This window comes from Podarcis erhardii (assembly GCF_964252035.2).
Source record: "Podarcis erhardii genome assembly, chromosome: 8".
In the NCBI taxonomy this organism is placed as follows: domain Eukaryota; kingdom Metazoa; phylum Chordata; class Lepidosauria; order Squamata; family Lacertidae; genus Podarcis; species Podarcis erhardii.
Genome location: NC_138499.1, coordinates 63976903 through 63992852, shown reverse-complemented (window position 1 = coordinate 63992852; position 15950 = coordinate 63976903). Strand labels below are relative to the sequence as shown.

At 51.1% G+C, this 15950-nt stretch overlaps 1 protein-coding gene across 2 annotated transcripts in view; it reads left to right on the top strand.

The window, feature by feature from the left end:
- GCNT2 (glucosaminyl (N-acetyl) transferase 2 (I blood group)) overlaps positions 1 to 15950 on the top strand; it is a 49521-nt gene that overhangs the window by 12444 nt on the left and 21127 nt on the right. For both annotated transcript variants that reach the window (XM_081873121.1, XM_081873122.1), the window contains exon 2: positions 4426 to 5364. In XM_081873121.1, coding sequence (XP_081729247.1) covers positions 4426 to 5364 — 939 coding nt within the window. The remainder of the gene's footprint in view (positions 1 to 4425; positions 5365 to 15950) is intronic.

Below are 15950 nucleotides of genomic sequence, written 5' to 3'. Positions count from 1 at the left end.
ACCCCATCACGGGGATTCGAACTGCCGACCTTCTGATCGGCAAGTCCTAGGCTCTGTGGTTTAACCCACAGCACCACCTGCGTCCCTCCCGTCAATGGCGTTAGGGATAAATAAATAATTCTTTGTAACTTTTTCTGTTGCTTTGAACTTCCATGCAAATAAGGAACTATCTCATGCTGCATCAGCTATGTTCCTTTTCCTCTCCCCGTGTGCCCCCAAAATCTGCTCTGGAGGGTCCCCCCCAACCCTGCAGAAGTGATCTAAGAGCATGCAAGGGGGGGCTGGAGAGGGAGCTCCTTTGAGCACACAGAAGTCTGTTGTGCCAGCAAAGCTGTAGCATTGGATATGGCCCAAGGAACAACTTCATTGTCATAGCGTCTACAAGCATAGCTTGGTCACCAAGAGCTCAGATGCAAATAATAATGTTCAGGCAGAATCTGCACAACCAAAGAAACCATTTTTTAAAAACTCCTTTTCAAATGGATATAGCCAGGAGGGAGGGTAAATAGGGAGAGTATTTCTGAGTTGTGTCAGAGGAAGAGAATGTGGGGCACTGTTTTAGAAGGGGAGGGGAGGGGAGGAAACAAGCAACCAATAAAGCTGAAGAGAACTGCCCTTCTTTTGGGAAATATGATTTCTCTATTCTCCATGGGAGTGTGGGAAAAACTGGTTTCACAATATATAATCAGATATTAGACAGGCAGTCAAAAACCTGGGAATCTTACACAACTCATGACTGCCTGTCTAATATCTGATTATATATTGTGAAACCAGTTTTTCCCACATAATGGCATAATGCTGTGTGTGCTTACTCACTGTGTTCAATTGGCTTTACTTCCAAGTCAGCGTGCACAGGACTGCAGCATGGCAGGGCAATCCCACACTTCCTTTCCTGTGAACATCTTGTATAAAAATATTTGTTACAAATAAAGATGAAGTGAAATTAGTTTCAAACAAGTGGCTTTGGAAATAGCAACTTCTGCTCAAGGCATTTGGGCTCTGCAATGCATTTTGCCACCTCAAAAAGGTAAAGGGACCCCTGACCATTCACCTCATACTCGCCAGATAAAATCTCCATTCTAAGGCACTTCTTTGTTTTGGTGTCCCACCCATGCTTCCTGGCCATCTCTTCTACTGCTGAGTAATTTGTACTCTGATAAGATTGCTCCTATCCCTTGCTAGCATTCTCCTGGGTTTGGGAGATTCCACTTAGATAAGGATGCCGCTGCTCTGCTTCCAGAATTTCAAGTCCTGTCCATTAGCATATCTCCTTTCTCACATAGATTAATTTTAATTACCAACCTGTGCATACTGGAGCCTTTGGTTTAAGGGCATGTGAAAGAAACAGAGATCTTGAATGTGGGTGGGTGGGTGAGTGGGCAGGTTGAAGCCCACCTCTTCAGGTTGGTTAGAACCATACTAACCACCAAGAGGGTGCCTGAGGGGAAGAGAGCAGGCAAAGATTCCAGTTCTGTCCCATTAGCTGGTTCTTCCAGCTCCTCTAGCTTGATCTCCTGTTTTTCTCTCCACCGTGCTCTTCTACACTCCCTCCCTTCCTCCCTCTTGCTTTCTGTTCCAGTTTGGGATGCAGCATTCCTACCACCAGTACTCTGTTGACAAATAACTTACTCTCCCCTCACCAAATACCTGAAAGGGGCTAGGCCTGCTCAAGGGTCCTTTTCTGCTGGTCACTCTGCTCCATGACTGGCTCTCCAGATGGTAAGTGCTTACTTCTGACCATCTTTTCCAATTCCACAGACTCACTTTCATACAAACAAACAACCAACAAGTGTTGACAGGCTGGTCCTAGACCAGGGGTCAGCAAACTTTTTCAGCAGGGGGCCGGTCCACTGTCCCTCAGACCTTGTAGGGGGCTGGACTATTTGGGGGGGGGTGAACGAATTCCTATGCCCCACAAATAACCCAGAGATGCATTTTAAATAAAAGGACACATTCTACTCATGTAAAAACACACTGATTCCTGGACAGTCCGTGGGCCGGATTTAGAAGGCGATTGGGCTGGATCTGGCCCCCAGGCCTTAGTTTGCCTGCCCATGTCCTAGACCAAATATCACCTCAGGCAAGGAAAGGTTTCGACACCTTTCTTCAATGTTTCAACTTTTGTAGAGCCTCTGTTTTACAAATGTATTTGCTTTCCAGTTCATGACTGGGATGCATGATTTGCAGACATGATTTATTATTTTTTTTAAAAAACATTCAGGCCAGGATCAGATTAACTGTTTGTATTATTTGTTTCAACTATTGACTAGATATTTAAGTAGATAGCCTACACAGCATGTGTGTGTGTGCGCGCGCCCACGCAAGCCTGGCACCCCAGGGAAATTTAGGGTCAATTGCTCCTAAAACCAACCATGCATGCATGCCACCCATTCACTCAAATACAACAGGATGGACCCATGAGAATCTCCCCCCACCCCCGCCTTCATGTGCCCTTGTCCTGTGCTGCAGCTTTGGATTCTTGGTGTAAGAAGTGACTTACTCAGCTATGTATGGCTCTTTTGGTGACTCAGTGGGGAATCAGTGACAAGTCTCAGTGGAACGTTTGTAAAAAGAAGGTTGAAATATACGCTCTGTGCTCAGGTTTGCAGCTAAACAAGCAAGTGTGCAAACTGCTGGGTCAGCTACTCTGTTGATGGTGGGGGTCAGTACAAAGAATTGAGGGGAAATAGAGAGGACTGTATTAGGGCTTGATTTTCCAGAACAAACTGTATACAAACTGTATACAAACAAACTGAACAAACTGAGCCTTAACACCGGCTCACCACAGGGTTGTGTGTTGAGTCCCCTGCTCTTTACTCTCTACACGTATGACTGTACAGCCATCTATTCCAGCAACAAAATCATCAAGTTTGCTGATGACACTACAGTGGTGGGGCTCATTTCAGGAGGGGATGAGTCCGCCTATCGGGACGAGGTGGAGCGGCTCTGTGTTTGGTGTGGAGAGAACAATCTGGCTCTTAATACAGCTAAGACCAAGGAATTGGTGGTGGATTACAGGACAAAAAAGGCGGTCATTCAGCCCTTGTATATCAACGGGGAACGGGTGGAGAGGGTGGCGGAATTCAGGTTTTTGGGAGTGACTATCGATCAGGGCATGACTTGGAGCGCAAATACCACTGCTCTGGTGAAGAAGGCTCAGCAGAGAATTTATTTCCTCAGACTTTTAAAGAAGAACAATCTGAGTGAGAAACTGCTGGTGTCCTTCTACCGAGGCTCCATAGAGAGCATTCTCACATACTGTATTTGTGCTTGGTTCTCCAGTTGTACAGCTAGGGAGAAGAAGGTGCTCCAGAAGGTCATAACCACAGCCCAAAGGATTATTGGTCATCCTCTCCCATCTTTGGAAGAACTGTACGGTTCCCGTTGTCTTAGGAAAGCAAACAACATCCTGCAGGATTCATCTCACCCGGGATACAGTCTGTTTGCACTACTGCCTTCTGGCAGGAGATATAGAAACATCAAGTCAAGGACAAATAGACTGAAAAATAGTTTCTATCCAAGAGCTGTGGCCTTTTTGAATGCTGTAACTCGATAGTGTGACCTGGAAGTTTGATGGGTGTGGGTGTGGGTGTGGCTGGAATGTGGTTTGTTTGGTTGTTGTTGCTGTTTTGCTTTTGTTGTTTTTTTAAGGGATGGCATCCAATTTCGTTGCACTGTGCAATGTTGCACTTGTGTAATGACAATAAAGAATCTATCTATCTATCTATCTATCTATCTATCTATCTATCTATATCTTGTTACGTATATCTGTATATCTCCCCTTTGGGAGCGGGGCAGACTCGCCATAATCTCTAGAGTCGATAAAGAGCTAGAATTTGAGCAAATTCACGAATTCACGAAGTAAGGAAAGTCTGGTTTGTTAAAACTAAGCCAAGTGCTGTTGCATTCAGTTTAGGAGCAGGTAGCTAGCCAGGGATAAGCCAAGCCAATGACAAAAGGCGTTGATAGCCCATCTAAGTAACCACCCAGGTGGCATTTGAGGTTTCTTTAGCCGGAGTTGAGGCAGTCTCACCTTGCCTGGGAGAAGCCCCACTGAATTCAGTGGGACTTACTTCTGAGAACACAGGTTAGGATTGCACTGTAAGTCTATGAATGTGTATATACCATACATTTAAAGCACATGACTCCCTCCCCCCCCCAAAAAAAAAACAATAATGGGAACTGTAGTTTGTTGAGGGTGATGGGAATTATAGCTATGTGAGGGGTAAACTACAATTCCCATTATTGTTTTCTCTCTCTCTGTGATTTACATCCTTTAACTATGCTTTAAATGTATGGTATCAGTGATATTTAATCTTTTACTGCACCTTTAGATCAAACATAAATTTGGGGACCCATTTCTCCTTTTTTCCTATTTTTAAAACCACCAACTTTAATGCTGTGCATCTTCTTTGTTTTACCCAGCATTTTCAGCAATGGCCATGAATTCACAAATGCGTCCCATTCTGACTCTTTTCATCTTTGCGGTTTTCCTCTCCATCCTATTCTACACCTCAAGACTATCAGATGAAAACATCCCAAGGAGATTCAACCAGTTGGCCACCTCATTCTTAGCAGAAACTTGCAAAGCTATTACTGAAGAAAAAAAGCACTTCTCACCCCGAAAGATGCTGAAGACATCCTTTGGGGAAACCAACTGCAGTGATTACGTGACCCAAAGCCACTACATTACCAGACCCCTCTCTGCAGAAGAAGCTGCCTTTCCTTTAGCCTACGTGATAACCCTGCACAAAGAGTTTGATACTTTTGAGAGGCTCTTTAGGGCCATATATATGCCCCAAAATGTCTACTGTGTCCACGTGGACAAGAAGGCCACCCGTGCATTTAAGAGAAAGGTGGAGCAATTGCTAGGCTGTTTTCCCAATGCTTTCCTTGCTTCAAAATTGGAGCTGGTGGTTTATGCTGGGGTATCAAGGCTCCAGGCTGATCTGAACTGCATGAAGGATCTTGTAAAATCCAAAGTGCCCTGGAAATACCTTCTCAACGCTTGTGGGCAAGATTTCCCCTTGAGAACCAACAAGGAGATAGTTCGGTACCTGAAAGGGTTCAAAGGGCAGAACATCACTCCTGGGGTGTTGCCTCCACATCATATTCTCAAGAGGACAAAATACATCTACCGAGAACAGGTTTACAGCATCTTTTCCTTCATGCTGGGGACTTTTCTGCGGAAATCGCCACCTCCGCACAACCTGACCATCTATTTCGGCTCTGCTTACATTGCACTTTCAAGGGAATTTGCAGACTTCATCCTCAACGACCAGAGATCTCTTGATCTCCTTGAATGGTCTAAAGATACCTACAGTCCAGATGAACATTTCTGGGTGACGCTCAACAGGCTGCCAGGTATGCTCCTTTTCCTTTAAAAAGTTGTTCTGTTGTTGATAATAACGGTGGTAATAATAATAGTGTTACAAAAGTCAGGTGCCCATCCCCTCTGCCGAGCAGTGGCAAGAGTTCATGGGGTTCCAGGCACTCACCCAGGGTCTGTGGTCCTTTGGAGAATTGAGACATGACAAAGACTGTCATAGCTTTAAGATTTACACCTTCAGTCTTCATGGAGGGAGTCCCAGTCTTACTGCATGGTCATTTCAAGAGGGATTTATTCCCTACAGCAGTGCAACCAGCCTTCAGCCAGCCTGCCCAAAATGGATGCCAGTCCATCTTTCTCCAGCAACCCTTGCTCAAAACTCTCTTTTACTATCATGCCCAGTTACCCTGGCAACCTTCCAAACCCCTGTCTCTGTTCACACCTCAGGGCATGGGGCAGGGGAGGACAGTTCTCTTGAGTTGCCAATGGCCCTCAATGGCTCTGTATTGTTTCTTAATGGCCCTAGCTTGGCCAGGTCATTTTGCATAGGCTAGCCTAGGAATTCCTCCGCAGTTTGCATTTCTCCCTTCACATCTGAAATCATCAAAATCCTACAATTCATAAATTCCTACGGCCCCACACCCAATCTATAACAATATTAACCAACTTTTCAAGCCAATCTTCCAGTGATGGAAAGGAGGGATGGGGAACCTATGGCCATCCACTCTACAGCTCCCATCAGTGGGTTGAGGGGCTTGGCTCTTCAGAGAGGTGGGCTGCCTTTGCCATCCTGGCTCCTTCCATAGGCTTTGAACTTTGGTTCCCATCAGCCCCAGTCAACATGCCTTAGATCGGAAATGTTGTGAGAGACCTCCAGATGTCACTGGGATACAGCTCCCATAATCCTTGACCTTAGGCCATACTGGTTGAGGCTGATGGGAGTTGGGGTTGGGGTTCAACAGCATCTAGGATGTGCTGGACCCGGGGGAAAGGTACCTTGAGCGTAGTCTGAGTCCACACGAAGAGGGGCGAGGTCCGAGGCGGAGAGCCGGGCGGGGAACAGGAACGCTGGAACAGGAGGCCGAGCAGGGTACAGGAACACCGGATGGTCAGGAACAGGAGGCCGAGCAGGGAACAGGAGCACCGGATGGTCAGGAACAGGAGGCCAAGCAGGGATCAAGAACACAGGAAGGTCCAAAGCCAACAACGACGTTGCTCCCGCAACCTGGGACCGGGCTGACTGGGCTTTTATCCTCTTCTAAGGCCAGGGGCGGTCCCGGCCCCCAGGAGCCCCGCCTCCTCTGGCCTTAAGGCGAGCACTCCTCCTGGGAGCAACCAGTTCCCTTCGCCTCTCTGCCCTAAGCCTCTGCAGATCAGGAGAGGCCGAAGGGTTACTGGGCCCTGGAGGAGGCTCACCTGTAGCCACTGAGTCCTCAAGCCCCTCTGGGGCCTGAAGGGTTTCACCTGGGGCCAGCTCCTGGTGCTCTGCCACAGGTGCAGGCTCTTCAGCATCTAGGCCTTGCCCCAGTTCAGCCGGCCCTGGAGGCGGGGACTCCTGTGCAGGCTGGGATTCCTCTGGTTCATCCTCTGAATCGGAATCCCAGGCCATCACACCATCCCCCCTCCCAGGCCCCCCCCTCAACCGAGGGTCCGGACCCGGCTTGCCGGGGTACGTCGCATGGAACTCTCGGAGGCAGGCAGGTGCGTGGACGTTGGCCGCTGGTTCCCAGGAACGGTCCTCCGGTCCGTACCCCTTCCAGTCAATGAGATACTGCAGCTTTCCCCTGCGGTATCGGGAGTCCAGGATGCGTTCCACCTCGTACTCAGGCTCTCCCTGAACCAACACTGGCTGCGGTCGGGGACGGTTCGGGTGGAACTCGTCGGGTGGGGCCACTGGACTCAGAAGGGACCTGTGGAAGACCGGGTGAACCTTCAGGGTTGCGGGTAACCGGAGACGGAATGCCACAGGAGAGACTTGGTCCACGATAGGGAACGGGCCGGTGAATCGGGCGTCCAACTTCCGCGAAGGTCGAGAAGGGTGGAGGTGGCGAGTGGAGAGCCAAACCAGGTCACCGACGCAAAGTTCCGGCCCCACCTGGCGGTGGCGGTCGGCCTGGGCTTTGTACGCTTCCTTGGCCTGGTGCAGTTGCTCCACCAAAAGCTGTTGCTGAGACTGGAGCTCTTGAAGCCACTCCGTCACCGCTGGGACCGCGGATGCCGGCAGCACATCTGGAAACAGCCGTGGATGATAACCGTAACTGGCCTGGAACGGGGTCTGCTGGGTGGACGCATTCACCGCGTTGTTGTAGGCGAACTCCGCCAATGCCAGGTGGTCGACCCAGTCATCCTGCTGGTAGCTGCAGTAACACCGGAGGTACTGCTCCAGCACCGCGTTCGCCCGTTCCGTCTGGCCATCGGTCTGTGGGTGGTAGGCTGACGAGAGGCAGACCTCTGTCCCGAGGGTCTGGTGTAATGCTCGCCAGAACCGGGATGTGAACTGAACGCCCCGGTCGGACACCACGCGCTCAGGTAGGCCATGCAGGCGGAAGACATGCTGAAGGTACAGCTGAGCGGTTTCCTTGGCTGTGGGTACAGATGGGCAGGGGGCGCAGTGCACCATCTTGGTGAAATGGTCGGAGAAAACTAGGAGGCAGGTACAACCACGAGACGGGGGTAAGTCCACTACAAAGTCCAACGAAACCGTGTGCCAAGGGCGCGGTGGAACTGGCAATGGCTGAAGTAGGCCGGGGGGTCGCCCGGTAGGGCCCTTGGCGCGCCGGCAGACATCACAACCAGCAACGTATCGAGCCACGTCAGCCTTCAGGCGGGGCCACCAAAACTCACGACTGACCAGATGGGTGGTCCGATACCGTCCAAAGTGCCCCGCTGCTGGGGCATCATGGGCCATCCGGAGAACCTCCAGCCGCAGTGGCCCTGGCGGGATGTACAGACGACCGTGGTGCAGCAGAAGGCCCTGATGCAGGACCAGCCCCGGATACTGTGGGCTGGACCCTTCAGCCAGCTCCTGGAGTCGTTCCTGGGCCCAAGCGTCGACCCGCTGCTGTTTCCGCACCCGAGCCTGCAGTGGCTCCGCCTCCTGGGTGGCCAGGAATGCAGCTGGAGGTAGGATCGTGGTGGGTTCTGCTTGCTGTACCGTGTCTGAGTTGTCTTCAGGTTTCCGGGACAGGGCATCCGCCTTCTGGTTCTGAGAGCTAGGGATGTAGCGGATCCGGAACTGGAACCGGGAAAAGAACAACGCCCACCGGATCTGTCTTTGGTTCAGCTTGCGGGTGGTCTGGAGGTACTCCAGGTTCCGGTGGTCGGTTCTCACCTCCACCGGATGTCGTGCCCCCTCAAGATGGTGGCGCCAGACCTCAAAGGCCACCTTGATGGCCAGTAGTTCCCGCTCCCACACAGTATAGTTACGCTCCGCTGGTAGGAGCTGGCGGGAATAGAAGGCACAGGGTAAGAGTGGCGCTTCAGGTCCATTCTGTTGAGACAAGACGGCACCAAGAGCCATACTGGAGGCGTCGGTCTCCACCACAAAGGGTCGAGAGGGGTCAGGATGTTGTAAGATTGGCGCCCTCTGGAAACAGGCCTTCAACCCCTGAAACGCCTCCTCTGCCTCCTTGTCCCAGGAAAACGGCGTCTTTGGGCGCAGTAGCCGGGTCAACGGGGTGGTGCGATGAGCATAATCTGCGATGAAGGTCCGGTAGTAGTTGGCGAACCCCAGGAAACGCTGTAGGTCCTTGCGGTTCCGGGGTGCCGCCCATTCTCGAACCGCTGCCACCTTCCCAGGGTCCATCTGCACCCCATCTGGAGAGAGCCGGTGTCCAAGGAAGTCCACAGTCCGCTGATGGAACTCGCACTTGCTGAGCTTTGCGTACAAACGGTGCTCACGCAAGCGCTGCAGCACGGTCCGGACATGTCCCTCATGGCGAGCCGGGTCACGGGAGTAAACCAGTATGTCATCCAAGTACACCACCACGTACTTGTCTAACAAGTCCTGGAACACGTGGTTGATGTAGCGTTGGAACACAGCAGGCGCGTTGCACAAACCGAAAGGCATAACCAAGTATTCGAACTGCCCATACCGGGTCCCAAATGCTGTCTTCCACTCATCCCCGGCTCGGATCCGAATCAAGTTGTAGGCCCCCCGGAGGTCCAGCTTGGTGAACACCTGTGCCCCTTGCACCCGCTCCAGCAACTCCGAGATAAGGGGCAAGGGGTACCGGTCTGGGATGGTAATTTTGTTCAGGGCTCGGTAATCATGGCAAGGGCGAAGTTCCCCACATTTCTTCTTAACAAAGAGCACTGGTGCCGCGGTAGGCGAGGTGGAAGGCCTAATGAACCCACGCTCCAGGTTCTTGCGCAAGAAGTCCTGCAAAGCCTCGCGCTCTGGCTCTGTTAGAGAATATAAGCGACTCACTGGTAAGGGCGCTCCGGGCTGGAGGTCTATGCCGCAGTCAAAAGGCCGATGCGGCGGCAGCTGGTCTGCCCCCCGTTCCTCGAACACGTCCTGGTAGTCCTGGTACACAGCTGGGAGCGTGGGTGCTGCCTCCTCCGTGGGCGCGGCCGCCAGCGTCTCGGATTGAGCATGGGAACATGGGTCTGGGAAGTGCACAGTCCGTTTGACCCAGTCAATCTGAACGTTGTGAGCTTCCAGCCAGTCCATCCCGAGCACGAGGGGGAACCGGGGCATAGAGGCAATGTCCAAAGTTCGCAACTCCCGGTGCTGCTGGAGACACAGGACCAGGGGCTGGGTCTCCTGAGTAACGGCTCCTGAACGTAGAAGCCGTCCGTCAATTGCTTCCACCTGGACCGGTTCTGGCTTGTTCCGAAGTGGCACCTGATGATGGGCAGCAAAAGCAGCGTCCATATAAGAACGGGTTGCTCCTGAATCCACCAAAGCATGGGTAAGAATCCAGGGCCCACCTGGAGGGTATAAACGTACCGGAACCATAAGATGTTGCAAGTCCATTGGTGCGGGCCCATTCTGCGCTGTTTGGGACCCCCGGTAGCTAGGGCCATCAGCTACTGGGGGTTGGCGGTTTCCCTGCGGCTGGCGTTTCTCAGGGCAGGACCGAGCGTAGTGTCCACTTCCGCCACAGTAGAGACATAGATTCCCCTCCCGACGCCGCACCTTCTCTGCGGGGGAAAGGCGTGGCCGCACTGCCCCGAGCTGCATAGGCTCCTCCGATAACTCAGTTGTGACCGTGGGGCTGCCGGAAGAAACTGGTGCCGAGAACTGGAGGTGTCGTCGGCCCCGGGCCTGGCGACGATCCTCCAGCCGGTCGTCTATCTGTAGACTCCGTTGAATGAGAGTGTCTAGCGTGGTGGGGCGTTCCATTGTGGCCAGCTGGTCCAGTATCTCGTCCGAAAGCCCTTCGAGATACTGGTCCCGCAATGCCGAGTCGTTCCAGGTCAAGTCCTGTGCCAACAGCCGAAACTCCGTGGTATATGCGGCCACCGTGGACTCGCCCTGTTTCAACTGCCGAATCGCCCGGTTGGCTTGACTCCCTTTCTGGGGGTTGCCGAACGCGGCCTCCAAAAGATTGCAAAACCCCGTATAGTCTGCCAGCAAGGGGGAGTCTTGCCTGAGTAGCGGCAACGCCCACTTGGCCGCCTGGTCCTTTAACAAACTAATCAAAAAGTGCACCTTGGTGCGGTCGTCAGGGAAGTTCCGGGCTCGCCCCTGAATATACAGCTTGGCTTGGGCGAGGAACATGGGAAAGCTGGCCGGGGCTCCATCAAATTTCTCGGGCAAAGCCACTGGGTACTTGCCAGGAGCCGGGGCGTCGGCCCCAGGAGCCGGTAGGGCTTCCAAGCGCTGCTGAAGTGCCGTAACCGCGTCGCTGAGCTGCTGCACGGTGTGAGTCAAGGCCTGGTTCTTCTGGGCCAAAGCCACCAGCGCAGCCACCTGGTCAGCCATGGCCTCTGGCTCTTCCCGAACGCACCCCAACGAAGGGGGAGTGCGGGTGTGGCGGGAGCAAACTGTGCTGGACCCGGGGGAAAGGTACCTTGAGCGTAGTCTGAGTCCACACGAAGAGGGGCGAGGTCCGAGGCGGAGAGCCGGGCGGGGAACAGGAACGCTGGAACAGGAGGCCGAGCAGGGTACAGGAACACCGGATGGTCAGGAACAGGAGGCCGAGCAGGGAACAGGAGCACCGGATGGTCAGGAACAGGAGGCCAAGCAGGGATCAAGAACACAGGAAGGTCCAAAGCCAACAACGACGTTGCTCCCGCAACCTGGGACCGGGCTGACTGGGCTTTTATCCTCTTCTAAGGCCAGGGGCGGTCCCGGCCCCCAGGAGCCCCGCCTCCTCTGGCCTTAAGGCGAGCACTCCTCCTGGGAGCAACCAGTTCCCTTCGCCTCTCTGCCCTAAGCCTCTGCAGATCAGGAGAGGCCGAAGGGTTACTGGGCCCTGGAGGAGGCTCACCTGTAGCCACTGAGTCCTCAAGCCCCTCTGGGGCCTGAAGGGTTTCACCTGGGGCCAGCTCCTGGTGCTCTGCCACAGGTGCAGGCTCTTCAGCATCTAGGCCTTGCCCCAGTTCAGCCGGCCCTGGAGGCGGGGACTCCTGTGCAGGCTGGGATTCCTCTGGTTCATCCTCTGAATCGGAATCCCAGGCCATCACATAGGAGGTTTCTCATCTCAAGCTTAGATGTAAAAAGATGACTGGTGGCTCCTTTTCTCTTTTTCAACTTTTAAAAGAAGAGGCTCACAGTGGCACTAGCGCTCCTATGCCCAATCTTTCCATTGGCATTTCCTAAAAGGGCTTCAGCACAATGCAACACAACATGCCATTGTTTTTGCTCTGGTTGCACTCCAGATGAGTATGGCAAGAGGGGAAGCAAGAGGGGAAGCCACAAGCTAGACTTCCAGGACTGGGTCTGGAGTGCCTTTATGCAAAGACTCAGATCCCTTCTTTGGACCTCCGTTGGCCCAGAGAGTGGGCAGTTTCTGATCTACCTTGCTGCCATCTGGAGCTAAACTTGAAGGTGGGGATGGAGAGGCATGAGTCCTCAATTAAGAGCTTGGACAGAGATATAGACTATGAACACACCATACATTTAAAGCAGATTTAAAGCCCTTGACTCCCCCCCCCCCATTAATCCTGGGAACTGTAGTTGACTCCTCACAGAGCTACAATTCCCCTTTCCAAACTACAGTTCCCAAGATTCTTGGGAGCAGTCATGAGCTTTAAATGTATGGTGTGTACACAGCCAAAGATCCAAAGCAGTTAACGCTCCAGTAGTTGATGTTTGATGTGATGGTCCTGGGGCAGGGTGGGAATTGAAACTGCCATTATTTTTAGTTGGTCTGATATTGTATCCAGTCACTCCAGCCTCCAATATGGAAGAGCCTAAGTGGCTTACAGAGCACATAGTTCTACATAAATACCTAATGCCCCCCCATTTATTTTATTTTATTTTTTGTAAGATCTGTGCATTTTATTTCTCAAGCAAAGTTTCAAAAAGGGATGTGTCCTTGACACACATACTGTGAAACTATTCTATAATCAAACCTTCCTGGAAAACTATGTAGATTCCAACTTGAGTTTGTTCTACTTCATTTAACCATGCGATATGAAGTCATTTCTCCACCGTGTGCTCCTCCAGAACCAAATACAAATCAAATACAAGCATCTGGAAAGATGATTGAAGTACTTCTCCTATCTGAGAGAGGGCAGTCTAGAATAACATTTGAAAACTGGTTTGCCTTCAGAGGGAAGAACCTGAGGTGAAGTTGATTAGGCAGAGCTGGCAGAAAAAGAGCAACCGTTCCACGCGTCTGCACAAAGTATCCTTCTCTCTCCCCATAGTGGAAACACATTACGTAACATCGTGTTGTGTGTTCCCACCCCTGCACCACATTATTGGCTGCTGTAGAGTTCTGTGATTCTATGAAAGGAGGACCTGAATGTGGAGCTAAACATCTGGCAGCAGTGGAGATACCATAGGACCCACTGTGCTTGCAGAAGCTCCTAGCTGGAGCCCTTAGCATCACCAATTAAAGGTACCATGTATCAGATGATAGTAAAGGTATCTGTCTGAGACCTTGGTGAGCCAATGTTAATCAAGACTTAGTGCAAGATAGTCATGGAGGATAAGGTGTTCAACGGCCACTTGCCATGGTGGCATTGCTCTACCTCCAGGAATGGAGGCAGTATGGCTTTGAGCATCAGTTGCAAGGAATCACAAGTGGAGGAAGTGGGAAGCAGGTGGTGCTGTGGGTTAAACCACAGAGCCAAGGGCTTGCCGATCAGAAGGTTTGGCGGTTCGAATCCCTGCAACGGGGTGAGTTCCCATTGCTCAGTCCCAGCTCCTGCCAACCTAGCAGTTCGAAAGCATGTCAAAGTGCAACTAGATAAATAGGTACCGCTCTGGCAGGAAGGTAAACGGCATTTCCGTGCACTGCTCTGGTTCGCCAGAAGCGGCTTAGTTATGCTGGCCACATGACCCAGAAGCGGAATGCCGGCTCCCTCGGCCAACAAAGCGAGATGAGCACCCCAACCCCAGAGTCGTCCGTGACTGGACCTAATGGTCAGGGGTCCCTTTACACACTGAGGCAGGGAAAGTTGCGGAGGAATCACTGAAGTCCTTGGGAAATGTTTGTGTGATGTTTGCCTGAAAGTTCAAGAAATCTGGCTGCGTCTGCACCTTCTATTAATAGAGAACTAGAAATGCCAAAGGAGGAACAAGGAAAAAGAACCAGGACCCAACAACTTTACTCTCTTTGCTGGTAAGAGGCGGTGGTTTTCATTCGGGGGACAGGAATGAGGATAAAACTTATCAAAAGAGACTGGAACCACAATATTACAATGCATTACAGTCGTCGTCATCACAGCAGCTTTCCCTGCAGTCCGTATCATGCTTAACTTCTTCAATCTAGGGAAATGCAATAGATGGGGATGAGATGGGTATCAGGATGGTAAGAGGGAAGGGCTTGTGTTGTTTATGGAACATTCAGTCTGATTTGTTTGTGCAAAGTTTGTAGAGAGGTCACATGACATCAGCTGTTTATTGAGGATTCAGTCTGATTTGTTTTCAAGGAGGTTAAGGGATGCCACTTCAAGAAGTTGTTATCCCACACCAGGGTTCAGCAACCTTTTTCAGCCATGGGCCGGTCCACTGTCCCTCAGACCATGTGGTGGGCCGGACTATATTTTTGGGGGGGAAATGAACGAATTCCTATGCCCTACAAATAACCCAGAGATGCATTTTAAATAAAAGCACACATTCTACTCATGTAAAAACATGCTGATTCCTGGACTGCCCGCGGGCCAGATTTAGAAGGCGATTGGGCGCATCTGGCTCCCGGGCCTTAGTTTGCCTACCCCTGTCCCACACTTTCCACCAGGGCATTTTCCTGTCACTTTCTTAACCACAAACAGTCCACGGGGCAGGAGGAGAGAGAAAGAGGGTTTGCTGTTCAGGAGCACCTAATCTATTTTAACTGGGCAACCTGAATTTACAGGTATGCATTTTCATCCCACCCACAAAACAGTGACAGTCTGGAAGTGACCCTAGAGAAGAAATTGTGGGCTCAGGCTGTTAAGAGGTGTGGAACAGAAGAAAAGGAGGCATGTGAATTAAGAGATTGTGTAAAGTTGTGAGGAAACAGGGATGGGGGTGTGAGAATGTGCAGCAACTCACTCTCTCCAATGTAGCTATTAGAGATACAGCCTGGAGTTGTACTAAATTGAAAACCGAAGCAACAACTTTGAAACAGCAATTGATTAGAAAAGGGGAAAAAAGCAAATGGGAATTTGGGAAATGTTTATTGATTATGCATCCTGATGTGTTTGCAGAGAGAGTAAATGAAGCTGGCTATTTAATAAGCATTCACCCTGATTTGTGTTGCATCAAAGCACACTTTCCAGTGCATTTTCGTGTGTGTGTGTGTGTGTGTGTGTGTGTGTGTGTGTGTAGTCCAATCTTTTCAGGAACTGGGTTGTTACACAAGACCTCCAACTGACTGTAATGGTGCAACCTGGATTTCTAAGTATGTGATTGATTCCCACCTGAAACTAATGATATCTGGAAGCGCCCTTTCATGGCTAAGAGGGATAGCCATGAAAGGTGTTGTCTGGTTGAACACCTGGCATAGACAAGTAGAAGTTTCATGGAATAGACAGGTGGAAGTATAAAGGTCACATATGCCTTTTGGGGAATTTTTAGGTGGAGTAAACCTAATGGTTGAATTCAATGTCATTTCTGCTTGCCTGATGGAACCATCTCCCCTCACTTCCTCCCTGTTCTATGGGCTCTCTCAGCCCCTCTAGAGCCAATCTAGGGAGCTTAGAGGTGCTGCAGAGAAAGGGGGAAACCCTGTTGCACTAGCAGGACTTGTTGTATTGGCTCCCACTACCTCAACTATTTAGTTGGATCCAACTCAACGACTTGATCTGGAGCTGTATTGGTGGTAACAGCCCATTCCTGATTTGATAACTTATTGCAACATGGTGGCATCCTCAGATGAAGGTACAGCGCCACCACTCTTATTGTTGTTATGTGACTCTTTGTACAACCTTTGGACATTACAGATACCATCTTCGTCATGCTTCCTTACATTTGCAAAATCCAAAATGCCACCCATAGCTTCTTCCCCATTGCACT